General features: G+C 43.3%; 2 protein-coding genes and 1 long non-coding RNA gene across 16 annotated transcripts in view; 1 reads left to right on the plus strand and 2 right to left on the minus strand.

Annotated features, from left to right (window-relative positions):
- Positions 1–12,716, minus strand: part of BFSP1 (beaded filament structural protein 1) — a 47,464-nt gene extending 34,748 nt beyond the window's left edge. Inside the window, exons 1-3 of one of the 2 annotated variants that reach the window (XM_050745356.1) lie at positions 12,446–12,716; positions 12,289–12,336; positions 9,553–9,679 (exon numbers count right to left, since the gene is read on the minus strand). In XM_050745356.1, the coding sequence (XP_050601313.1) occupies positions 9,553–9,679; positions 12,289–12,336; positions 12,446–12,527 (257 nt within the window). In that variant the 5' untranslated portion in view covers positions 12,528–12,716. Of the gene's footprint in view, positions 1–2,886; positions 3,314–9,552; positions 9,680–12,288; positions 12,337–12,445 lie in introns of those variants that run through there. The other variant, XM_050745355.1, reaches the window with a different exon arrangement.
- Positions 1–27,123, plus strand: part of DSTN (destrin, actin depolymerizing factor) — a 1,228,633-nt gene that overhangs the window by 1,149,638 nt on the left and 51,872 nt on the right. The window contains exon 1 of one of the 12 annotated variants that reach the window (XM_050745400.1): positions 3,545–3,554. The exons of 10 other annotated variants lie outside the window; for them this stretch is intronic. The gene's annotated coding sequence lies outside the window, so the exon portion shown is untranslated. Of the gene's footprint in view, positions 1–3,544; positions 3,555–8,092; positions 8,103–27,123 lie in introns of those variants that run through there. One more of the 12 variants, XM_050745388.1, reaches the window with a different exon arrangement.
- The window catches only part of LOC126929209 (uncharacterized), a 30,741-nt gene continuing 16,366 nt past the window's right edge, over positions 12,749–27,123 (minus strand). Inside the window, exon 4 of one of the 2 annotated variants that reach the window (XR_007717095.1) lies at positions 12,749–13,838. This is a non-coding gene — a long non-coding RNA (uncharacterized LOC126929209). Of the gene's footprint in view, positions 13,839–21,526; positions 21,994–27,123 lie in introns of those variants that run through there. The other variant, XR_007717096.1, reaches the window with a different exon arrangement.

A 27,123-nucleotide genomic window follows, 5' to 3' on the forward strand; every position in this document is an offset into this window, starting at 1 on the left:
AGGCTGCACATAGTAGCCCATTGCTGCATTATTTTCCCCTGGCTTTAGCTAGCCATCAACTCACCTCTGGAATGTAAACTCAAGCTTGGCATGTATGTGTATGTGTGTGTGCCTATGGATGTGGATGAGCGTGATTTCTATAATGATTTGCAATTCCCACTACCACAATCCAAATGTCAAAACTTCTCCAAGGGGGCAAAGGGAGAGAATAAATTAATGTGAATTTTAAATAAATCACAGAGCCTGAAGGAACTGCTTCATGATGGGCATATAACTCAGAACCAAGTGCAATCAGTAAAGACCAGGAAAAGCCAACACGGCATTTCCTTCAACTAGGACTCATGGATGTCATGCTTGCCAGCCAAAGTACAGTACACTATGGTCTAATGCCAATACAAAGGCCATCCAGGGAATCCTGATGGCCCATTAAGCTGCCCTGGATGTCTGAGCCACAGGGCACTTTCCCCCTTTGCTTTGGAGAACATGAGCTACATCTGAATGAGGTCCTATTTCTGGGCCTTACACTGCAGGAGTCCAAGAACACATTCTCTCAAGATACAGTGTTCCCAAAAGAGCATAGGCCCAGGGTGAGAAAACCCAGGTTCAAGTTCTACCACCCACAGGCCGTCTCCCAGGTTCAGTTTCCCCATGAAGTGCCGTAACAAGTGGGTTTTCAGGTCCCTTCTACCAGTTCCAAGTCTGTTTCTATAGATTAAACCTCAAAAGAGTTGACAGGAATCGAATCAATAAATGTGATTTAATAAATGTGTTCAGAACACAACATTGAATAACCTGCCCAGGATTCAGATTGAGAAACTGGAACTCAAATATAGAGCAGGTTTGGAGAAATCCTCTGACTACCCTATACCAGGGGTTCCCAAATCTGGCTGGAATGACCAGTGGCACTCATTAAAAATGTTTAAGCTTCTGGACCCCACTTGAGGTCCAGGGTAGGGCCTGAACATCTGTATTTTAAAATTCATTTATGAAATTTTAAATGGATGAATCTCTTACATGGTTAAATAATTGTGTGTGTGTTTGTGACAGAGTCTTGCTCTGTCACCCAGGCTGGAGTGCAATGGCACAATCTCAGCTCACTGCAGCCTCCGCCTCCCAGATTCAAGTGATTCTCCTGCCTCAGCCTCCCGAGTAGCTGGAACTACAGGCGTGTGCCACCACAACCAACTAATTTTTGTATTTTTTTGGGTAGAGACAGGGTTTCACAATGTTGGCCAGGCTGGTCTCGAACTCCTGACCTCAAGTGATCTGCCTGTCTCAGTCTCCCAAAGTGCTGGGATTACAGGTGTGAGTCACTGCACCCAGACCACAGTTAAATAATTTTTTTAAAGATATAAAAAGACGTTCTGTTAAAAGTCTCCTTCCCACCTCTGTCTCCCAATTGCCCAGTTCCTACTCACTTATCCCCCTCAGGTAGCCAGTGTCATTGGGGCATGTGCCTATGTGTGTGTCTGTGTGTGTGTCTTTGTGTGTGTCCTGAAATTCTTTTTATGCAAGAAAACAAAAACAAAAACAAATAAAAAAACTCTACTCGTCTCCCTTTTTAAAAAACTAAATGACAATAACATACTTTTTTCCACTGCACAGTATTCCATTACATGGAGGAAGCACCTGTTTCCTATTAATGAGCATTTATTTGGTTCCAGGCTTATTGCAGATCCTGCTGCAGTGAGTATATTTGCAGGCATGCCATTGCAAATGTGTACCTGCTGGAGTGTACCTGTTGTAGTATACCTGTTGCAGTGAGTATCTTTACTCACTGCCATTTCATACCTGCTGGAGTGCATCCTATAATAAATTCCTCAAAGTGGCCTTCTGAGTCAAAGAGCACACACATTTATAACTTGAAAAAATGTTGACAAATTGCGTATTTTTTTAAACAGCTCCTATGTGATTTTAACACATCACTCAATCTGTGGGAGGGGAGACCATGCCCTGGACCAGTGCTTCTTAGTCTTCAACATTTAACTTTTTAAACTGCAAATCACCTAGGGAGCTTGTTAAAATGCAGATTCTAATTCTGGAGTTCTAGGATGGGCCTAAGAATCTGTATTTCTAGCAAGCCCCCAGGTGATGCCAATACTGCTGGTCCATGGACTGCACTTTGAGTATCAAGACCCTAGAGGACACATAGTGAGCCTAATTCCCAGGTGTCAGCTGCCATGCCATGAAGGCAATTACACTTAACATGCCCAACACCTAAATTCCAGTCCCGGGACAGTAATTCACTAGCTGAGGGGCCTTGCCCCAAATTCCTACATTTTCTGAGCCTCAGTCGCCTTATCTGTAAAACAGGTGCGGTAAAGATAAGTCTGTAAGGATTAAATAACACCGGTACATCTCAAAAACAATGTGCTGAGCAAAAGAAGCCGGACAATAGAATACTTGCTGTAAGATTCTATTTTTGTGGAACTGTAGAATAGGCAAACTCAATCTATGGTGATAGAAATCAGAACGGGTGCCTCTGGTCTGGGGCAAAGGGGACTAACTGGGAAAGGGGAGGAGAGAACTTTCAGGGGTAGTGGAAATATCTCACTTGTTTTATGGTAACACGGGTATATACATTTGTCAAAACTCACTGAACTATGCGCTTAAAATATGTGCATTTTATAACAATGCAAGTTATATCTAAATTTAAAAATAGATGAAAAGTAAATGATACAACTTAGTGTAAACTGACGTGTCATCAAAATAGAAGCTAGTCTTAACTTAAGGAAATGTGCCACCTGCGTGCATGGATGAGGTCATCGATCGACAGGGGACCAGAGACGGACCTCCACCCCTGCGTGGGTAGCAGCGTGCTCCCAGCCCCGCGCCCCCGGGGCGGCCCACGCCCTGCCTCGGTTTCCCCCGATGGCCGCCGCTTACTTGCTCCGGAACTCGTCGAGCGCGCGCTGCGCCTCGGTGCCCTGGCGCTCCAGCCGGGTGCGCTCGGCAGCCAGGTCCCGGGCGCGCTGGCGGTTGCTCTCGACTTGGCGGGCGAGGGCGTCCTCGGGCCCAGCCAGCTCGCCCAGGCGCTGGAAGGCATCCAGCTGCCGCCGGAGCCCGGCGTGGCGCTGCTCGAGCGCGCGGGCCCTCTGGACGTGGGCGGCCACGCGCTCGCCGAGTCCCTGCAGCGCCGCCAGGCTAGTGGCCCCAGCCCAGCCCTCGTCTGCCGGGCGCTCGGGCTCGGCGGCGCGCGAAGCCTCATCGGCGCGCTCGTACTGCTCCTTGCGGGTCTGGAAGACGTAGCTGCGCCGGTACATGGCTGCTCTGGCGCGGGCGCGCGGGCGGCGCGGAGCCGGCTCTCCAGGAGGCCCCCGGCGCAGCCAGCAGCCCGCTAAATAAACACCGGAGGCCCCCGGCGCGCTACTGGGACGTTCCAGAGCCGATCAGCAGTTGGGCCCGGGCGCGGGAGAAGAAAAGAGCAGCTGCCCGCTTTGTGCGGCGGATTAGCGGCCCATACAGCTCCGGGGTTGGAAGGTTACGCGGGCAATGAGGTTTTTGTTCCGTGATTGTTCAGGCCTGTTGCTTTTGATTGAATGGAGGGTCAGGGGACACGGAAGGCATGACGCTCTTTTGACTGGTTCCACTGGGGACTGTGAAGGAATTCCCCAGGCGAGCTCTTTAAACTTGCACTAGCTTAAGAGCCCAGGGCTTGTCACTTTGTCTCCTCTCTCATTCAAACTCAATTGTAGAACTCTTTAACAACGCCATTTTTTTTTTCTGATTACTTAAGCAATTTTTTTTTTCTTTTGGTCTTTTTTATTTCCAATTGCTCGGTTATGCATGCAGCAATTCTTTCTCATAACCATAACACGACGTTTAGCACCCCTCTCTATGGCAGAGGTTCTTAACCATGGATGCAAAATAAAATGGCATGTCTCCATAAGTAGTGAGGTGTGTCGCAAGTAATTTCTTAGTAATACCAGTACATATTTGTGAAGAGCCTACAGTAACTTAGGAGACATGCACGGTTATGTTTTTATAATTCACCCATGCTCCGATGGAGTTTGACATCCTTTCTTGAATGGAAAAAACAAATAGAGCCTCACCTATGGGGCTATAATAGGTGGCTCACGCCTGTAATCCTAGCACTTTGGGAGGCCGAGGCGAGCCGATCACCTGAGGTCAGAAGTTTGAAGCCAGCCTGGCCTACATGGTGAAACCCCGTCTGTACTAAAAACACAAAAATTAGCCGGGCGCGGTGGCGCGTGCCAGTAATCCCAGCTACCCGGGAGGCTGAGGCAGGAGAATCGCTGGAACCTGGGAGGCGGAGGCTGCAGTGAGCCGAGATCGCGCCACTGCACCCCAGCCTGGGTGACAGGGTGAGACTCCGTTTCAAAAAAAAAAAAAAGAAAAAAAAGTTGCTTTTTTCTTTTCCCTTTTTTAACATAAAATGTAATACAAAAAATTTTAATAAAAAATGAGATGGAGTCTTGCTATGTTGACCAGGCTGGTCTCAAACTCCTGGGCTCAAGTGATCCGCCATTAATTGGCTAACCCTCAGTTAGAGAATAATAAAGGATTTTTCGCCATTATGTTTCATTTTAATTTTTATTATGGAACTAACAGTTGGATTTTAAGGACAAGCTTTTAAAATAAATAAATAAAAATATATATACACAAAATAGCTAAATTTTGACAAATTTAAAAGTAAATTGTGGGTGTTGAAAGAAATTAATACCACTTGATGAGAATGTTTCTGAATGTAAATATTTTGTCATACCTCCAACTTTAAAAGTCATTATCAAAGGGTTGTTTTCTTAAAAGTGAGGATTAGTAGTACCATATAATTACTAACTATATGAATTGTGTGTGATTATACTACAAATTAAAGATGGAGAAAGAAAATTACACAGATCTTTGTGGAGTTTATTATTACACCAAATTATTACCTTAAGATAATAGATTCAGTCTGGAATAAAGCTCTGTAAGGCCCTAAACTGTGCTGGTGACATGGTTATTGTTCTATTTCCTTAAACCATTTAAAATTAGATTTGGTCAGGTGCAGTGGGCCACACCTGTAATCCAGAACCTTGGGAGGCCAAAGTGGGAGGATATCTTGAAGCCAGGAGTTCAAGACGAGCCTCGGCAACATAGTGAGACCCCCATTTCTTTCATTTGTAAAAATAAAAATAATAAATAAAAATACATAAAATTTGATTGTATGGTCAAATTGAGAAGAACCATATGAATATTTTTGTAGGTGCACATATACCATGCTGATAGCATAGTAAATTGACTTCAGGCTTCCTCAAGAGCAAAACCAACATATAGCAAGAGTTATAAAAATCATTTGTTTCCTTTGATATCGTGTATCAGTCAGATATTGCTACAGAACAAACTGCCCCCAAAACTAAATGGCATAGAAGTATTTATCACTGCATTCCCTGGGACTGGGAGCTCAGCCGTCTTCCAGCTGTAGGTCTCCTTTCAGCAGGGGCAGCTCTGCTCCCAATGTCCCTCAAGCTTCTGAACTAGCGATGACAAAAGCACAAGAGCAAGCCCAGCCATACAAGCTCATCCCAGGCCTTTGTTTGCATCATGTCTGCTGGCATCCTATTGGTCAAAGCAAATCACATGGCCACAAATAAAGTCAAGAGGAGGCAAGGAGGAGTCAGGGCTCAGCTTGAGGCCCTGGCAAGGGTGTGGGTGGATAATCCCATCATGCTGGAGTGGAGAATCAGGACCCACAACTCAATCGACCACACATGGGAATCCCATCTGAGAAAAATATATTCTAGAAACATAACAAAAAATTATTTCAATTTAATCCAGTGAAATAAACACTCAGAAAATACCTCCTCACAAAGCATAGCCTCAGAGTTAAATATTGCACAAAATCAAGTCTCTGCCCTCAGGGTGCTGGTGGAGAATCCATACTGACTAATGAAAACACAAGATAATCTGGACAACTTCTGAAATAAAGATCTTAGCAAAATGCTGCGGTTGTATTGTCTAACTTCAGGTGCACTGGGAAACGCAATCCTGCTATGTGCTTAGAAGGAGTGTGCAATATTTGTCAACAACCCTAAAGACCATATCACTGGTGGGAGGTTATTCAGTAGGAGTAGAGATCATATGCATAAGGAAGAAATCATTGCTGAATGAATTTGTTAATTCAAGAGGCATGTTTGTAGAGATAGGTTCCACAGGACTTGATGAAAGGTCAGTTATGGAAGAGTTACTCTAAATACAGTTGAATGGCACTAGTTTGGGGGCAGGGACAGGAAATGTATGTTGTTAGAATAAGAAAGATCTGAGGTTAAGTTCTGGTCCCATCACTTCAGTAAGTGATGTAACCTATCTAGTCCCAGTATGGAGACTGGTAAAATGAGAATAATCGCTTATATAATCGCTTATATAAGTATGGTAACCATACATCCCAGTTTGCCTAAGACGGTCCACATTTACACCCACTATCTCAGCATAAATATAGCAAGCATCATCTTCCACTCTCAAGGGTATCTGGGTTTGTCTGAGAAAGACATGTCTTTTATCTAGCCTGCATAACCTGAATATATAGCCTATATCTGAGCATAAGGAATCATCCAGATAAATCCCAAAGAAGGAACATTCTATTAATAAAAACATTCTATAAAAATGTTAATATCATAAAAGACAAAGAGAAGCTATGAAAATGTTCCAGATTAAAGGAGACTAAAGAGACATGACATCTAAGTGCAATATAGGGCCGAGTGCAGCAGCTCATGCCTGTAATCCTAGCACTTTGGAGGCTGAGGTGAGTGAATCACCTGAGGTCAGGAGTTCAAGACCAGTCTGGCCAACACGGTGAAACCCCGTCTCTACTAATAATACAAAAAATTAGCCAGGCGTTGTGGTTTGTGCCTGTAGTCCCAGCTACTTGGGAGGCTGAGACATGAGAATTCCTTGAATCCGGGGGGACAGAGGTTGTAGTGAGCCATTATCACACCACTGCACTCTAGCCTGGGTGACAGAGTAAGACTCCGTCTCAAAAATAAAAATAAATAAATAAATGCAATATGGATCCTAGACTGGATCTTGTAGTGGAGGAGAAAATCTGCTCTAAAGGTTATCACTACGTTCATTAACAAAATTAGAATATAGACAGTAGATTAGACCATAAAATTGTATCAAGATTAAATTTACTGAAGTTTATGACTATGCTACAGTTACGTAAAATAATATCATTATTCTTAGAAAATATACTCTGAGATGCTGGGCGCAGTGGCTCACGTCTGTAATCCCAGCACTTTGGGAGGCCAAGGTGGGCGGATCATGAGGTCAGGAGTTCAAGACCATCCTGGCCAATGTGGTGAAACCCCATCTCTACTAAAAATACAAAAAAATTAACAGGGCGTGGTGGTGCACACCTGTAGTCCCAGCTACTCAGGAGGCTGAGGCAGGACAATTGCTTGAACCCAGGAGGCAGAAGTTGCATTGAGTCAAGATAATGCCAATGCATTCCAGCCTGGCAACAGAGCGAGACTCCATCTCAAAAAAATGAAAATATACTCTGAGCTATCTAGGAGCAAAGACCCATGATGTATGCAACTTATTCTCAAATGATTCTGAATAAGATGGCATGTATAAATATAAATATAAGTAAGTATGAGAGATAGAAAGGAAATTAGACAAAATATTAAGAGGTGAATCTGGGTTGTTTGTACTATTCTTGCCATTTTTACTAGAAAGTTTGAAATTATTTTCCAAAACACCTGCAAAAAGTGTGATCACCTTTGCAGTATAGACATTTAATAAATACAACTTGCTTTATGTTATAGCTATATATATGTATAATGGCTAAGAGAGGGAGAGGTGCAGAGAGGAGAATGGCCTAGCAAACTGCAGTAACAATAGGAGAAAATGGGCTATACCCATGGAAAAATTGTACTTATTTATTTTATTTATGTATTTATGTTTAAAAAAAAAAAGGTCTTGCTATGTTACCCACACTAGTCTTGAACTCCTGTGGTCAAGCAATGCTCCTGCCTCAGTCTCCCAAAGTGCTGGGATTACAGGTGTGAGTTAGCACACATGGCCCCATCACACAGTTTTAACTGGTAAAGCACAGTGGCTCACGCCTGTAATCCCAGCACTTTGGGAGGCCGAGGCGGGGGGATCACGAGGTCAGGATATCGAGGCCATCCTAGCTAACACGGTGAAACCCCGTCTCTACTAAAAATATAAAAAAATAGCTGGGCACCTGTAGTCCCAGCTACTCGGGAGCCTGAGGCAGGAGAATGGCGTGAACCTGAGAGACAGAGCTTGCAGTGAGCAGGAGATTGCGCCACTACACTCCAGCCTGGGCAACAGAGCAAGATTTTGTCTCAAAAAAAAAAAAAAATTTTAACCTTGTGGAACATACTTTGATATAAATGAAAATGCTTATAACAAACTTGAAGGGGAAAAGAAAAGCAAAATACCAGATGCATGGTGATTTTAACAGTATAAAAATATCAGAAATTAGTGAAATATGCCAGGTTTAATGTTCATCATATCTTTTATCATGAACAAGGCAGGTGGACTGCTTGAGCCCAGAAGTTCAAGACCAGCCTGGGTAATGTGGTGAAACCCTATCTCTACAAAAAATATAGGCACATGCCTGTAGTCTCAGCTACTCAGGAGGCTGAGGTAGGAGGATCACTGGAGCCTGGGAGGCAGAGATTGCAGTGAGCTGAGATTGTACCATTGCACTCCAGTCTAGGTGACAGAATGAGACCGTGTCTCAAAAAATAAATAAAATAAAGTTATTTAAATGTAAAATAAACTTTTAAAATTTTTTAATTAAAATTTTTTCACTAACAAATATCTAAAAGCCTGAGTAAAATAGGCTTAGATGCTTTGCCTTTTAGCCAATTTCATACTCTAGCATTTTGAGCCATCCCTCTCAGTTAAGATACATTCTGAGTTTGCTTTGGACATTTTACAGAAACAAAAGGTAATGGAGATAATCTCATATTCCTTAGAGGTGGGTTTCACGTTAGGTCTCTGCTGTCTACTATTGTGTGACCTTGATCAGGTCAATCTGTTTTCTAAAATGATGGACTTAAGCTAGAGAATATCTAAGGTTCCTTTCTGCTTATTATGAGCAGAATTGTCTTCTTCCAAATCTCACATGTTGAAGTCCTAACTCCCTCAAAGTGTGGCTGCCTTCAGAGATGGCGCCTGTAAAGAGGTAATTAAAGTAAATTGAGGCCGTTAGGGTGGACCCATCTGTGGTGCTTTGTTCTGGAAGCCCTAGCAAACGAATATACTGCTCTAACACTGACTGCACCTTTTACCATCCCTCCTTTTCCCAGAATATGCAAATGTCTGCCACAAGAGGGCCACCCCGCGCTAAAATTGAATGCCCTGCCACATGGTCCCTCCAGGGTGCACAGTTTGAAGCCTTTCCCACCAAACTGGACCAACTCAAAAGGTAAATCAGCTATGGAAAGTCTCATTTTGAATAAGGCGGCCAACAGCCCAGGAGTGAAAGGGCAGGCAGACCCCTGGCTCCCAGAACCCTACTATCCCTGCTCCCTGTAGCCGGGCCTCTCTGTGAGGCCCCAGTCCCTAAAGACACACCTGTGAAGTATGCTCAGTGCTCCTGAAAGTGATGAGTCTGCAGGAAGGGTCACAGCAGATGGAGAAACACACTCAGAAGCAAGACTGTCTCTCCAACTGCACACATGTAGTTGACTCTGAAGAGTTTCTGGAAAGTGAAGCCTGATATTCAAACATTATCAAAGAGAGCACTAAGCATCCAACCTGCTTTTCTCAGGGTCTAATTCAGAAACTGAAGCAAGTATCCAAAAAAAAAAAAAACCCCAAATTTGTGTGACAGCAAGTGTGTGGCTGGTTCTTTGACTGATGGGCACCGACAAAAGGCAGGATTACCAAATGTAATGCAGGATTCTAAACTGGACCCTAGACTGCAAAAATAAAATCTATAAGGGGCATTGTTATGACAAATGATGAAATTTGAATATGGAATGGGGATTGATAAAAACATTGTATCAGATTTAAAATGTCTAATTTTAAACATTGTATTATGACATGTAAGAAAATGATCTTGGCTGGGTGCTGTTGCTCACCCCTATAATCCCAGCACTTTGGGAGGTCGAGGCAGAAGGATTACTCGAGCCCAGGAATCCAAGACCAGCCTGAGCAACATAGTGAGACCCCGTCTCTACCCCAAAAATACAAAAATTGGCCGGGCATGGTGGCACACATCTGTAGTTCCAGCTGCTTGGGAGGCTGAGATGAGAGGATCACTTGAGCCTGGGAGGCAGAAGTTGCAGTGAGCCAAGATTGTGCCACTGCACTCCAGCCTGGGTGACAGAAGGCCACTCTGTGTCAAAAGAAAAAAAAAAAGAAAGAGAAAGAGAGAAAGAAAGAGAAAGAAAGAAAGAAGGAAGGAAGGAAGGAAGGAAGGAAGGAGAAAGGAAGGAAGAAAAAGAAAAGAAAGAAAGGGAGAAAGAAAGAAAGGGAGGAAGGAAGGAAGGAAGGAAGGAAGGAAGGAAGGAAGGAAGGAAGGAAGGAAGGAAGGAAGGAAGGAAGGAAGGAAGGAAGGAAAGAAAATGACCTCATTCATAGGAAACTGGTTTGGGGATAAGGAGGCATGATGTCCAACTTACTCTCAATGGTTCAAAAAATAAATAATAGACATGCACTTATGTTGATATAAACATATATAAATAAGTACATAGAATAATAAAGCAAATGATTGGTGGATTTAGGTATGAGGTATAGAAGTTCCTTTTACTCCTCCTGCAACTTTTCCATAAGTTTGAAATTGTAACAAAAGAAAAAGTTACCTCTCAAAATCCCAACACCTCCAGGAAAATTGTGCTGACAACAGGTGTTTCTTAATGATAGCAAGAAAATGCAAAAATCTTCCTTTGATTCACCAGATGGTATCATGGTCTCAGCAACCAAAATTTCATTGACAGCCACAGTAGGAGTTTTACACCTACCAAAATGATGGTATGGATTTTCAGACACATCTGGGCTTGCCTTCTCTACACAGTCTCAGAATGTCCTTGAGACATTGTCATACCAACTCATCGTCATTCTGATTATGCACGAAAAGCAGCCCTTCCCATGACCTCAGAAATGCAGAAATGAGTCATTGTCCCAGCGGGTGCCATCCTCAGGACTGAGTTTGGAGAAGTCTCTTTTACGGTTATAATTTCTGTGGCTATAAATCTAGCCATGGTTTTCATATTTCTGCTCTGTATTTCTCTCTAAGATATCATTAAACAAACCTACCACCACTTTCAAGTTGGGTCAGCCTACATCTGAACCACAGTCCCTTTCCTTCTGGGAATAGATTGTTAGGTGGTTTGATGTATTACCAAGCCACAGTTGTCCAACTGGCATGCCCACTCTGTCCTAAAAAGGAGGATGCTCCAGCCCTGCTTTGTACCAGTTAGGAGACAGAGTCCAAGGAATTGGGCACATGCATCCATGAATATATTTCTTCTCTTTTTTTTCCAGTGGGGTCTTTCTCTGTCTCTGGGTCTTGCCCAGGCTGAAGTGCAGTGGTACAATCTCAGCTCACTGCAGTCTCAACCTCCTGGGCTCATCTGACCTCCCACCTCAGCTGCCAAACTAGCTGGGACTACAGGTGCACACTACCATGCCCAGCTAATTTTTAAACTGTTTTGTACACACAGGAGTCTTGCTGTGTTGCTCAGGTGGTCTCAAACGCCTGGCCTCAAGTGATCCTCTTGACTCAGCCTCCCCAAGTATTGGGATTACACGTGTGAGCCGCCATGCCCAGCTCATGAATATATATCTGATAGAAATATACATTCATGTATTCATAGATTGAAACATACATTTGGGGGCTGGGCATGTGGCTATCACCCAGCACTTTGGGAGGCTGAGGCAGGTGGATTGATTGAGCCCAGGAGTTTGAAACCAGTCTGGGCAACATGGCGAAATCCTGTCTCTCTCTCTCTCTCTCTCTATATATATATATAAAATACAAAAAAATAGCTGAGCAAGGTGGTGTGCCCCTATAGTCCTAGCTACTGGGGAGGCTGAGGTGGGAGGATAGATTGAGCCTGGCAGGTCAAGGCTGCAGTGAGCCATGATTGTGTCGCTACACTCCAGCATGGGCCACAGAGCAAAAGTCTATCTCAAAAAAAAGATAAAAAGAGCCTGGCGCAGTGGCTCACGCCTGTAATCCCAGCACTTTGGGAGGCCAAAGCAGGCGGATCACCTGAGGTCAGGAGTTCAAGATCAGCCTGGGCAATATGGTGAAACCCCGTCTCTACTAAAAATACAAAATTAGCCGAGCGTGGTGACACTTACCTGTAATCCCAGCTACTCGGGAGGCTGAGGCAGGAGAATCTCTTGAACCTGGGAGGCAGAGGATGCAGTGAGCTGAGATCGCACCATTGCACTCCAGCCTTTGCAACAAGAATAAATCTCCGTCTCACCACAAAAAAGAAAAAAAAAAGAAACATACATTTGGGTTGTCCATTGTTTTGTAGGTCCAGGTCTACTTTTCTATTGATATTAGTAGGGACTGACTGAACACAAGAGAACATGTTCTGTCTTCCAAAGTTTACTAGCTTCCCAGTGTTGACCTGAAACTGGGGGGGACAACAGTACAAGCTATTTTATGAACTATTTTCATACTGTGCATACAGTTTAGGAGTATAATAAGGTACAGTTTAGGAGTATACTATACATTTTAAGCCCCTCAACGCCCCCCTCAGACCTAAACTCCACATGAAGTTTTCTAATGAAATTTTTAAAATGGTCAGTTCACAGAAGATCGCCATTGTTTAGCAGGGTCTGGTCAAAATTCGAAGAACGACCTATTCCAACCATCTGACTTGTTAGTTCATTTGGTAAGGAGCTACAAGTGATGTGAGTATTTCCTGCTCTTCCACCCTCTACCACCTGCCTGCTCATGGTCAACTCCTGCTGACTTCTGTGCCTTCATTTATTTGAAATTTATGTCATCAGGCTTTACTTCTCACCCAGCATACATCATCCTTTTCTCCATTTCCTGTCACCCTCAGCTTGGACACCAACATCTTCCCTACTCCTTTACACCTCCCACCCAACCCCTCATGTATATTAATATAATGGAGGAAGATGTCTAAAGAGGTCTTCAGTTCTGCACACCCATGCCCCCCATACCCCAAGACACCATTTCAGTTATGGCCCCCTGCTGTTAACCTGGCAGACCTGCCATATGAGCATCTTCACTAGACTGCAGCTCTTTGAGGGCAGGGCTGATAGCAATGCTGGGCATTCCTCAGTGGCCATTCTCCACCTGAGGATCCCCCCAGGGGTCCGCCCTCCATCCTTCTCCATGCCTCTCTCAACACGGAAAGCCTGGCCCTCCCAGACTGCATCACCTTCAGGTGTGTCTCATGTCCTCTAGTTTCCTATAGGGTTTGGCAAAGGGAGTCACTGTCAGGAGATCAAAAAGACTCCCTTCCTGCTTCCCTTCTGCTCTGAGCATAATCTCTCCTCCAAGATCCTTTCCTCCTTCTCCCTTAAAGCGTATAGGTAGTAATAGTTTCCCACTATTGCTACTACACCACGGGCACTTCACCATGCTTTGTTGATTCATTTGACCCATTAGATATTAGGAACGCTGAGAGCTACAAAATCTCATTCATCAACTAGTTAAAAACCTTCTGACACAAAGTGGATGCCCAATAAAATAAATTAAAGAATGAGTGAATATTGGAGCCAGGAGCTGTAGCATGCACCTGTAATCCCAGTTACTTGAGAGGCTGAGGCAGGAGGATCACTGGAGACCGGGAGTTCAAGGCTGCAGTGAGCAATGATTGTGCCTGTGAATAGCCACTGCACCCCAGTCTGGGCAACACAGTGAGATCCTGTCTCAAAAAAAAAAAAAGAATTAGTGAATATTGTATAGAAATTTGAAATAAAAGATAAAGTTTTTGCACGTTGGGAGGTTTGTCTCGAAACTCTTAAATGGGAAAGCTGAATAGTGCTTGGCCAAAGATGGATCATTGCAAGGGATCTTACCAGCAGCTCCAGGCCCTCTCATTCCATGTTTGCTGACCGGGCTGTTCCAAGGGGCATGGTCAAATTTAGTAGCAGTCCAAAATGGAAATTTACTTTGCTCTCTGCTATGATGGCTAGGTTTACATTGTCTTTCATCATTAGAGGAAATATATAGGGACAGAGCAAAAATACACTTATTGAGAAAGAGAACAGCGCACCAGTCAGCAGAAAGACTGTAGTTACAAGATACATGAAAAGAAAAAATTAATTCCTTGGAAAAGAGCTTTCTATTTTAAGAAGATGAACAAAATAAGAGATGTCCTTAAGTGACAGCTAATGAAGACACTTCCCAGGCATCCTCAATAGCTGTGGCTTTTCAGACGTCAACTGAAAACAAAATCCATTACAAAGGGTAGCATCCAAGTTGGATTTGGGTTGCTTATTTTGTTCTGTGGTCAGCCTTTGCTGAACATAGCAGTCTAAACCAGAGCCACAGAGTTGTGAGTGGTCCTTGTCTCTCAAATGCCCTTGGACTGTCCTCGGTGACCCTAATTGTATGACTTGGCAAGAACGACAATTAAATAGGATATTTTGGACAAAATTCTCTCAGGGTACATTATTTTTTCAAGGTAACCTGGGTTTTGGGGTGACATACATAGTGTATCCAAAAGGGCCACTTTGTGAGGGTTTGCTACCTGATGTCCTCGTAACCTCCAAAATCAATTTCAGGGCATTGCAGAGTCAACACATCAATGTTCCCCTGCCTGCATTTGGGGCACTAGATGGCTGAGTCGCCTGCAGAAGTGTTCTGGAGTTGCCTCTGAGGAGCTCATGAGAGCCAATTGCTAAATTTTCAGGAATTTTGCAAGCTGGTTGACACCTCATCGGTAGCTTGAAATTGGAAATGGTGAGAGTATCTACACCACAGGAATTGATAAACACTACAAATGAAGATATTTCTCTCCTAGAAAGTCAGCTGTTGGCCAAGCATTGTGGCTTATGCCTGTAATCCCTGCACTTTAGAGGCCGAGATGGGAGGACTGCTTGAGCCCACAAGTTTGAGACCAGCCTAGGAAACATCAAGAGACCTCATCTCTACCAAAAAAGAAAAAAAATTCACCAGGTATGGTGCCATGCGCCTGTAGTCTCTGCTACTCAGGTGGCTGAGGTGGGAGGATCACTAGAACCCAAGAGGTCAGGGCTACAGTAAGCCGTGATCGCACCATTGCATGCCTGCTCTGGTGACAAAGTGAGACCCCATCTCAAAAAAAAAAAAAAGAAAAGTCAGTTGTTAAACATTTGCTAACATCACATTACCTGTGAATAATACCATATTTCTGGTGATGGAAACTTTTGGCATTCTTTCCTTAGTCTATTTAAGCTCAAATAGAGTCTTCCTAAGTGTATTGTTTAACATGGAACCCTAAATTTAAACGCCAAGTTTTAAAAAATTAGACAAGAATTAGAGTATATAGCCCGAGAACATGGCTTGTTTTCGTTTCTAGTTGGCTCAAGATGTTTCTGAAAAATAATTTGTAATAAATTGCCTTATAAAGTTAAAATGCCTTCCAAAACTTTATAAGTCAATTTCAGAAACTAGGGAAGTCAGCCAGTAAATAAAGAGAGAGAGATTTATCTCAAAATAGTTTCGGCACCACTAGAGGAATCTGTCTATGTTTCAGTGGAAAAGGAGGCAGTTACTCCTAGCTAATCTCAATATTTTTTTTTCTCCTGGAATAATGACTGACCATTGGCTCTGTTGTTTTTGGCCAGCTCCTCTACTGAAACAAAAATTTTGTAACTGCAGTGACCTAACTTGGGAAACAATTTTATAACATTTTCTAGGAACCACAAATCATTTGTTTCACTCTTTCTGAAAACCAACAGTGGCGGTAAGCAGAGAGCGTATTTTGACGTGTAACAAAGAAAAAACTTGATAAAGTCAGCAGTCAAAAGAGCATTTCAGTTCAAAGAAGGGTCATCCAGAGCCCATGAAATGTTATCAGGAATGAATATGCCTCACACAGCATCACAACCAGCTAAAACCCTGGATCAATCCAGCTTGTTATCAGGGCATACATGGTGACCTTTATTTATCACACAAGGAATTTTAAGCTGGGCAGCCAGTTTTAAGAAAAACAGCAGGAACAGTGGTTAGCTGCAAAAACATTTTAGAAGAGACAGGAGAAAATAAAACATTATTGAACTTCTTGATGTGGCTGGAAAACAAAATCCTTCTGGCATGTGACTTAGATTTCCATTGGGTGAATGCAGACTCATCCAAGTTATGCAACATTATTACTGTTGATAGGTTACAAAAAAATCTATCAGCTCATCTATCAGAAAAATCCACCAGCAAAATGCCCTCAAAAGCTTATGAACTATGTACCAGTGAAGATATGAGAAGCAACTTGATATGCTATTGTAGGACATGTGGTCATTAAAACTATGTCCGCTTAAGTTAAATAGTCTAGATTTAAATCCTTCATGATCCATTAGCTGCATGACTGAGACAAGACACTGAACCTCTCTAAGCCTCACATGCTTCATGTATAAACTGAAGGTGACAGAAGTTCCCAAAAGAGTTGTTGTGAGAGTTAAATGTTGTCTGGCATATGGTAAGTGCTTAACGAATATCTGCCTTTATTTTTTGCACGTGGTCTATGTTTATTTTAAGCATCCTTCTTAGCTTGGAGTCCCCGAGAAGCCAACCCCGTGGCAAGGATTTGAGTACAAGTATTGTATTTTGGACATGATCCCAGGACACCAGTAGAGGAGTGGGGAGGTGACAGGGGGAAGGGAAAATAGCCAATGATGGGAGGATGACCACCATCACCATGCGGGCAACTGGATCTCAATGTATCTAAGGGTTCTAGGAGACAGAGTAGAATGTATCACAGAGATATCCCAGGCAAGGGATGCGAAGCTGGGTACTTATCCACCAACCCCTTATCCATCATTGGTTGAGGGCTGCTCCCTATACAACCCCAACTCCCAATTGTGTAGCACTTGTGGGACCGAAAGTGGCAGATGGTTTAGGGTAAGCAGCCTTTAGCACATAAGAGGTGAGTGCTGAGGGGGTACGGGGGTGCAGCACAGCCACTGCCACAGTCCCACATTATTGTTTTCAGGTAATCAAATTAGCTGAAGTACCTCTACATAGTTATTTTAATAGATAAGCCCTTTAGAGATAATAATGTAACAAAACAAAAGACCTGTGTCTATTCTATGCTGGTTTTATTTTTTATTTTTATTTTTTTTTTGAAGTGGAGTCTTGCTCTGTCGCCCAGGCTGGAGTGCAGTGGCCGGATCTCAGCTCGCTGCAAGCTCCGCCTCCCAGGTTTACGCCATTCTCCTGCCTCAGCCTCCTGAGTAGCTGGGACTACAGGCGCCCGCCACCACGCCCAGCTAGCTTTTTGTATTTTTTTTAGTAGAGACAGGGTTTCACCGTGTTAGCCAGGATGGTCTCGATCTCCTGACCTTGTGATCCGCCCGTCTCGGCCTCCCAAAATGCTGGGATTACAGGCTGGAGCCACCGCGCCTAGCCTCTATGCTGGTTTTAAAGGAAGTACTAAGACAAGAAATAAATTACCTAACTTTAAAAAATTAGTATGAGAGTTCCCATTAAATCAACACAGAGTTGGGTATAACATATGGAGTTAAAACCACAATTCTGTTTTGAACCTCTTACCACTTCCTCAATATCCACCACCTAAAGATACAGATGTATCTGATATTTTTCACAGTGCTGTGGAATAGCCAAGCCTTCATGAAAAAAGTAAAACATCCCTCTTTTTCCAAAAATCATCAAGCTTTTAGCAGCTGTAATAATAGGCTTCCCCAGTAACTGAAACCAATCAAGTTTTCAGGGCAAATAGCATTTTAAGACTTTCCCATGCATCCAGACAAAGGTTCAAATACTAAAATGATCATTAGCACCTACGAACTGCATTCCTAAGCTGAAAAATGTATCTGTTACATAATCTGATCATTTGTGTTCTTGTCATGTGAAAAGAGGAAAGTCAATATTTTACCAACCTCTCATTCCTGGGCTCTCACTGCAATAGAAATAGACATGAGGACAAAAGAGTTTTCCCAGGCGAGGCTTCAGTGGAGCTTATGCCCAGGCATAAGGGAGGTAGCACAGGAGAAAAAGAGAATTCCTTGACTGACTTTCCAAAAAGAGCAGGTAGGGCTTTTTTAATTAGGCAAAGCATGAGCATTTACACGGAGGGTAGGGTATGCAGGCTGGGCTGGGTGAAGCACAGGAGGGGTAGGGTATGCAGGTGGCATAACTGGTTGTGATGGTTATGTTGAGTAATGGGCCATCTGATGGTCTGGCCAGCATCAACAAGGCTGTAAGTCAATTGTTCAGCATTCCTTCCTTGGTGTGATATTTAGATTTCCTAAGGCCAATTCCTGGAATTCTTTAAGTAAAAGGCATGGTTTAACATTATGAAGGAGGGGGCCCGGGCACAGTGGTTCATGCCTGTAATCCTGACACTTTGAAAGGCCAAGGTGTTAGGGAAGCAGGAGCCTAAGACAGCCAGAGTGAAAACATTTTAAAATCAACTCCATCTTGGCCGGGCGCGGTGGCTCACGCCTGTAATTCCAGCACTCTGGGAGGCCGAGGCAGGCGGATCACGAGGTCAGGAGATTGAGACCATCCTGGCTAATACAGTGAAACTCCGTCTCTACCAAAAAATACAAAAAATTAGCTGGGCATAGTGGTGGGTGCCTGTAGTCCCAGCTACTCGGAAGGCTGAGGCAGGAGAATGGTGTGAACCTGGGAGGCAGTGCTTGTAGTGAACCGAGATGGCGCCACTGCACTCCAGCCTGCCTGGGTGACAAAGCAAGACTCTGTCTCAAAAAAAAAAAAAAAAATCAACTCCATCTTAAAACTAGTGAGGCACACTCTTTTCCAGTCACAACCCATGGTCCTAAGGGGTTTACAACATAGGAGGCAGCCTGATAATGCCTCCAAGGGCAAACTCCTACAACAACAGAAAGCCTAGATGTCCCAATACCAATAACAAGATATGCTTTCAAGATCATTATACTTGTGCTTTGATGTACTTCCACACTAAAATGCCAAAGATCGTTTTCTTTATTTTTTTATTTTTTATTTTTTTTGAGACGGAGTCTCGCTCTGTCGCCCAGGCTGGAGTGCAGTGGCCAGATCTCAGCTCACTGCAAGCTCCGCCTCCCGGGTTCCCGCCACTCTCCTGCCTCAGCCTCCCGAGTAGCTGGGACCACAGGTGCCGCCACCTCGCCCGGCTAATTTTTTGTGTTTTTAGTAGAGACGGGGTTTCGCCGTGTTAGCCAGGATGGTCTCGATCTCCTGACCTTGTGATCCGCCCGTCTCGGCCTCCCAAAGTGCTGGGATTACAGGCTTGAGCCACCGCGCCCGGCCAGATCGTTTTCTTTAAATCAACAGAATAAAAAATTTTGTCATGCTGTCGGCCCACCTGCACATCGGCACAGCTTAGTTTAGTCTTTACATAGACAAGACACCTATATGAGAAAAACTTGAAACAAAAATGGTGTGTTCCTCCTCCTGCTTTCTGAAAATGTGCTACTCCGTGACAGAGTAGCTTCCAATAAACTGTCTTGTCTTTCATCACACTTTACCACTTACCTTGAATTCTTTCCTGTGCGGGATTCAAGAATCCCCTCCTGGGGTCTGGATCAAGACCTGTGTATTAGTCCATTTTCACGCTGCTATAAAGAACTTCCTGAGGCTTTCCTTTATAAAGGAAAGAGGCTTAATTGATTTACAGCTTCGCATGGCTGGGGAGGCCTCAGAAAACTGACAATCATGGCAGAAGGGGAAGCAGGCATGTCTTACATCGTGACAGGTGACAGAGAGAGGGAGAGCATGTGAGAGTGCGGGAAGAACTACCATTTATAATACCATCAAATCTGATGATAATTCACTCACTATCATGAGAACAGCATGGAAGAAACCGCCCCCTTAATCCAATCACGTGGGGATTACAGGTCCCTCTCTCAACATGTGGAAATTACAATTAAAGATAAGATTTGGGGCTGGGCGAAGTGGCTCACACCTGTAATCCCAGCACTTTGGGAGGCCAAGGCAGGTGGATCACCTAAGGACAGGAGTTTGAGACCAGCGTGGCCAACACGGAGAAATCCCGTTTCTGTAATCTCTCACTTGCTGTGTTAAAGACCTGTAAAAACTGGGCTCCTCCTGGGATGGTGTGGATTGGAATATTTGGGCCATTATTAGCTTGATTCAGAATTGTTGAAGTCTGGAAGACATAAACTTTAACCATCTGTACCCCTGTTGAATATAACAAACAATTATTTTAAAAATCAAATAGTACCCAGTGATAACTAATACAATGCTTAAGCCTAGTTTAACAATGCTTGTAAAAAGAAATTTGAAGGCATTTGGAATCTAAGTGAATTGGCTGGAAAACCAGTCTCCTGCTGGGCTCCTGCTGTCTAAAACATAAAGCAAGTGGATTTTTAATAAGCGGCATTGTTTTTCTTTTTCTTTTTTTCTTTTCTTTTTTTTTTGAAACAGCATCTCATTCTGTTGCCCAGGCTGCAGTGCAGTGGCGCAATCTCAACTCACTGCAACCTCTGCGTCACAGGCTCAATCAATTCTTCTGCCTCAGTCTCCCAAGTAGCTGGGTTTACAGGCTTATACCACCATGCCCGGCCAATTTTTTTTTTTTTTTAAGTAGAGACAGGGGTTTCACCATCTTGGCCAGGCTGGTCTCAAACTCCTGACCTCAGGTGATCTGCCTGCCTCAGCCTCCCGAAGTGCTGGGATTACAGGTATGAGTCACTGCCCCCAGCCAATAGAGGCATTTTTATGGAAACAGGGCAAAAACAAATATTAATGGTGGGCATAATCTATCAGAGAATGTTAGTTTGGAGTTGTAGCCTGGAAAGAATTTAAAATCTAGTCCAAATTGCAGAAAATAATGCAAAAAAAAAGGAAAAACCCTCAAAAACAACAGACAAGGCTAGAATCTAATAGCGGGTGTATGATAATGTTTTTCTCTCCAGTCTCTCATTTTTATTAAAAACAAATTATGGTAGGATCAATTTATTTGCAAAATAAATCTTAGTCTTACTATTCTTGGCCTGATTATTTGCATAAAGTGCACCAATAATAATTACTTGCCTTATAGGCTCTCTTAAACTGGCTTTGCTGAAGCTTTTTCCATAGGGAATCTCAGATTTAGACTTTTTAAAGCCTCAAGCCCAGCCACAAATCTATCTGTTTCTGCAAATACCTGTATGAATTGGGTGAATTCCTCTCCTCTGGAGGTCCCAAGATAACTTAGGGTTATCTTGGGCCATTAGAAAGGGACATTCTTTACTTACCAGGTACAGAGACTGCATAGACCAAGCATGATGCCAGTCTTCCTCAAAGGGCTTTTATCAGTTCTTGGAGTCAACCTCAATTTTTTTTAAATCAGTCTAAAATCATAACATTTCAGTCAAAACCTTGGTAAAATAACCAGTCTCCAACTGTGTATTGCTACAAAAGAAAATAGATTCTTATACTTACTGTTTTTTGGTGGTGGTGGTTTTGTTTGTTTGTTTTTAGACGAAGTCTTGCTCTGTCACCCAGGCTGGAGTGCAGAGGTATGATCATAGCTCACTACAGCCTCAAACTACTGGGCTCCTTGCCCTTGCCTCCCAAATAGCTGGAACTACAAGCACATGCCACCACATCAGGCTAATTTTGAAATTATTTTTTGTAGAGATAGAGTCTCACTATGTTGCCCAGGCTGGTCTCAAAGTCTTTATCTCAAGTGATTCTCCTGCCTTGGCCTCCCAAAGTGTTGGGATTACAGGTGTGAGCCAGTATGCCAGGTCCATATTTCCCTTTTGCAGCACTTGATCTTAGCTCCATGAATCCAGTTGCTTCTGTGTTTTGTCATGTTTGTTACTCCTTCTCAGCCTCTAGAAAGGATCCTCTTCAATATCACATCTTTGAATTACTGGGGTTCCTAGGTGTATTAGTCTGCACTCGCACTGCTATAAAGAAATGCCAAGACTGAGTAATCTCTAAAGAAAAGAGGTTTAATTGGCTCATGGTTCCATAGGCTGTACAAGAAGCATGGCAGGTTCTGCTTCTGAGGAAGCCTCAGGAAACACAATCATGGCAGAAGGCAAGCAAGGGCAAGCACGTTTTACATCGCCAGAGCAGGAGCAAGAGAGAGAGGGGAGGTGCTTCATACTTTGAAACAAGCAGATCTCAGGAGAACGCTACCATGAGAACAGCACCAAAGGGATGGTGCTAAACCATTCATGGTCCAGGCACAGTGGCTCATGCCTGTAATCCCAGCACTTTGGGAAGCCAAGGAGGGTGAATCACTTGAGGTTGGGAGCTCGAGACCAGCCTGGGAAACATGGTGAAACCCCGTCTCTACTAAAAATACAAAAACTAGCCAGGTGTGGTGGCACACACCTGTAATCCCAGCTACTCAGGAGGCTGAGGCATGAGAATCGCTTAAACCCAGTGGGCAGAGGTTGCAGTGAGCCAAGATCGTGCCACTGCACTCGAGCCTGGAAACAGGGCAAGATCCTGTCTCAAAAATAAATAAAATAAAAAAGGATCTCATAAAGGATCTACCCTTATGATCCAATCACCTCTCACCAGGTCCCTTCTGCAACACTGGAGATTACAGTTAGACATAAAATTTGGGTGGGGACATAGATCCAAACCATGGGGATCTGTCCCAAGCCCATTTCTCTATTTACCCTCAGAATAGTTCTCAACCTTTCCAGGCCATGAGGTAGTACCACTCAGGACTGCTTTTGATGCACACAATAGGCTTAACCACATAAGGGTTATTTTTCTCTAATTGTTGCCAGAAAAGGGGTCCTGACCCAGACACCAAGAGTGGGTTCTTGGACCTTGTGCAGGAAAGAAGTCATGGTAAGTCACAGAGTATAGTGAGAAAAGAAGGTTTATTAAAAGCTACTTAGTTACAGAGTAGGGCGTCCTCAGAAAGCAAGAGGAGAAATGTCTCATCTTTCTTTTAAATTTTTCCTATATAGGGTCTTACCTATATAAAAGTTAAGCTATATCTACCTGTCGGGGGCTGACAGTGTCACAGAATGTATTAGTCTGTGGACTTAAAGAAAACTATTCTTGGCATTTTAGTGCATAAGTACATGAAAGCATGACTACAGTCTGTTTTTCTTTCTTTTTTTTTTTTTTTTTTTTTGAGATGGAGTTTCGCTCTTGTCTCCCAGGCTGGAGGGCAATGGCGCCATCTCAGCTCACTGCAACCTCTGCCACCCGGGTTGAAGCTATTCTCCTGCCTCAGCCTCCTGAGTAGCTGGAATTACAGGTGCGCACCACCACGCTCGGCTAATTTTTGTATTTTTAGTAGAGATGGGGTTTCACCATGTTGACCAGGCTGGTCTTAAACTCCTGACCTCAGGTGATCCACCCACCTCAGCCTCCCAAAGTGCTGGGATTACAGGCGTGAGCCACTGCACCCGGCCAACTAAAATCATTTTAAAAGCATATATTATTTTGCAATACCAGGACATCTGGACATTTTTTCTGTCATAGTTTATCCTTGCAGGCATTGTTAAGCTGTTTCCTCAGCTGTAAACATCATATAACCACAGGTCATGATAGACAAGAAATGTGCCTTGCCAGTTTTAAGATGGAGTTGATTTTAAAATGGTGCCACTCTGGCTCTCTTATGCTCCTGCTTCCCTGACATGATGACATGCAGTCCAGAGGTAGGCAGTTCAGGGCGAGTATGGTGGAGCCTTCGGTCCCAGGTTCATTCCAACTCTTCACTCTGCTGGCTTTAGTATGTGGCTTAGCGCCTGTATTAGGCCATACTTGCATTGCTATGAATACCTTAGACTGGGTAATTTATAAAGAAAAGAGGTTTAGTTGGCTCACGGTTCTGCAGGCTGTACAGGAAGCATGGCACCAGCATCTGCTTGGCTTCTGGTGAGACCTCAGGGAGTTTTTACTCATGGTAGAAGGCAAAGGGGGAGCTGTCAGGTCACACAGTGAGAGTGGGAGGAAGGCGGGGAGGTGCCATACACTTTTAAATGACCAGATCTCGCAAGAGTTCATTCACTGTCACAAAGACAGCACCAGGGAGATGGTGCTAAGCCATTTATGAGTGATCCACACCCACAATCCAATCACCTCCGACCAGGCCCCTCTTCTAACGTTGGGGATTACAATTCAACTTGAAATTTAGAGGGGATAACATCCAAACTATATCAGTGCTCAAGCTCACAGATGGCTGCTACCCTTAAGCTTCATGTCTGTACCTGAAATCACTTGTACATCTACACCACCAATCTTCCTCATTTATTTATTCAACAAATATGTTTTGACAACCTACTCTGTGCCAACACTCTTCTGGCCCTGGAATACAGAAGTGAAAAAAATAAAATAAGGCCGGGTGCGATGGCTCACACCTGTAATCCCAGCACTTTGAGAGGCCGAGGCGGGTGGATCACCTGAGGTCAGGAGTTCAAGACCAGCCTGACCACCCCATCTCTACTAAAAATACAAAAACATTAGCTGGGCGTGGTGGTGGGCACCTGTAATCCCGGCTATTCAGGAGGCTGAGGCAGGAGAATTGTTTGAACCCGGAGGCAGAGGTTGCAGTGAGCCGAGATCACACCATTGCACTCCAGCCTGGGCGACAACAGCAAGACTCCATCTCAAAAAAAAAAAAAAAGAAGAAAATAAAAATCCTTGATCCCTGTTCTTGTGGAGCTTATATTCAATTGGAGAAAACAACGTAAGTAAGATAAACAAGTGAAAAATGGAGTATAAGTGGTGAAAAGCGTTACAGAGAAAAATAAAGGGAACTGGAAGGATGGTGGGGCATCTGGTAATTTTAGACAGGGTGGTCAGGGAAGACCTCACTGAGGAGGTTACATCTGAGTAGAGAACCGAAGGAAGCGATGGGAAAGCCATTTGGATTCTTGAAGAAAGAGCGTTCTAAACATGGGGAAGAATAAATGTAATAGGATGTGCCTGGTTTGTTCAAGGAAGGGTGCAGAGGCCATCATGGCAAGAGTGGAGCAGGTGAGGATAGAGTACAGGTCAGATGACGTCAGGAAGGGCAAACAGAGGACAGATCCCACAGGATTTCTACAAATCCTCCATAAGGATTTGGCTTCACGGTGAGAGTAAAAGGAAGCCTTTGAGAATTTTTGGCAAGGAAGTGGCATAAACTGACCTACAGCTTAACAAGATGGCTTTCGTGGCTGTGCTGAGAATAGCAGAAGCAGAGAGACCAGCCAAGAGACCATTGCAATAATCCAGTTTAGAGGTGATGGTGAGTTAGACCAGGGTGATAGCAATGGAGGTAATGAGGGGTGATAGAATTCTGGATATATTTTGAGGGTAGAACCAACAGAATTTACTGATGTGGGATATGAAAGAGAAAAGACAAGGATAAATCTGAAGCTGGAAGGATGAAACTGACATTTACAAGATGGGGAAGACTGGAGGTGAAGAAGATTTGGGGGAAAATATCAAGATTTCTGTTTTAATTATGAGAAATTGAGATGTCTACGAAACATCCAAGGGCAAGTGTTGAATAGACAGTTGCATCCACAAGTCAGAAATCTGGAGAGAGGTCAAGGATAGACATAAATTTGGGAACCAACAGCAGAGAGAAGATATTTAAAGTCATGAAACTGAATCAGAACTTAAGGGAATTCGTGTAGAGAGTAAAGAGAAGAAGTCTAAGAACTTAGTATGCATGGGGACTCTGGAGAGCAGCAGTCAGGAGGTGAGGAGGAACCAGCAAAGGAGCCTGAAAAGGACCAGATAGGTAGGTGGAAAATCAGGAAGAGTGTGTGAGATTCTGGAAGTCAAGTAAGTAAAGTGTTTCAAAGTGAAGAGAAGATATGACTGACTATGTGGTATGAGATGAGGACTAAAAATTGGCCATTGGATTTAGCAATGTGAGGTTCCTTGGTCATGTGGGTAAAAGCAGATTCAGGAAAGTGGTGGGGAAGAAACCATGAGGATGAAATGCCAAATTCAACAAGAACAACTAAAATCTGTGGAATAAAATTCACAGGGTAGACAAAAAACCAAAAACAAAAATCCTCAATGAAAGAACAATTACTTCAATCAACAACTTTAACAAATATTTAGTGTTTATCATCTATGTGCCAAGTGATATTCAAAAAATTCATTGGCAATTCAGTGATGAAGAAAACAAAGTACCTACACTTGTGGAGCAGATATTCTATTGGGGTAAAGAGACAATAAACAGCTAAACAAATATACAATGTGTCAGTTGCTGATAAGTGCTTTAAAAATCATACAGAACAGAAAGAGGATAGACAGTGGGGGCAAGTGGGGTGGCAAACTACTTTAGATAAGGTGATCATCAAGGCCTCTCAGATTTATTAGTAGAGAGCTCATCTTATATCAGTTAGAATTGGGATCTTTGAAAAGACTTGTTAAAAAAAAAAAAAAATATATATATATATATATATATATATACACACGGGCCGGGCACGGTCACTCACGCCTGTAATCCCAGCACTTTGGGAGGCCGAGGCAGGCAGATCACAAGGTCAGGAGATCGAGACCATCCTGGCTAATACGGTGAAACCCCGTCTCCACTAAAAATACAAATATATATATATATTTCTGATGGCAAGTCTGAGTAAATACAAGAGAAGTGACAATTTAATTATCTTTGGCACAAAGATAATTAGGGAATAGAAACTATTATGTTCACTATTATGTCCCCCAAATTTAAAATCTACATAAAATGCATGATTTTCTAGAAAAAAAAGACAAAGTGCCAAAATTGACTGGAGAAATAGAAAACTTGAGAAGAACAAAAGAAAATACAAAAATTGGTTTAAGGCTGACTTTGTTAGATTTATGTTTAAGATCAGGTCTAAAGACCGGCTGGTTTCTCAGGCCAATACTATCAAAGCTTAAAGGTACAGGTAAGTCTTGCCTTATATAACTTGTTCAGAGAAAAGGCAAAGAAGAAAATAGTCCCAATTTATTCTTTATTTTAGGGTGAAAACTGGCCCAGGATATCACACACACAAAACCAAAATAAAACATAGGCCTATCTTCTTTGTGAAAATAAATGTAAAGATCCTAAGTAAATGACCAATAAACCATATGTA

The sequence above is a fragment of the Macaca thibetana genome, chromosome 10 (assembly GCF_024542745.1).
Source record: "Macaca thibetana thibetana isolate TM-01 chromosome 10, ASM2454274v1, whole genome shotgun sequence".
NCBI lineage: Eukaryota > Metazoa > Chordata > Mammalia > Primates > Cercopithecidae > Macaca > Macaca thibetana.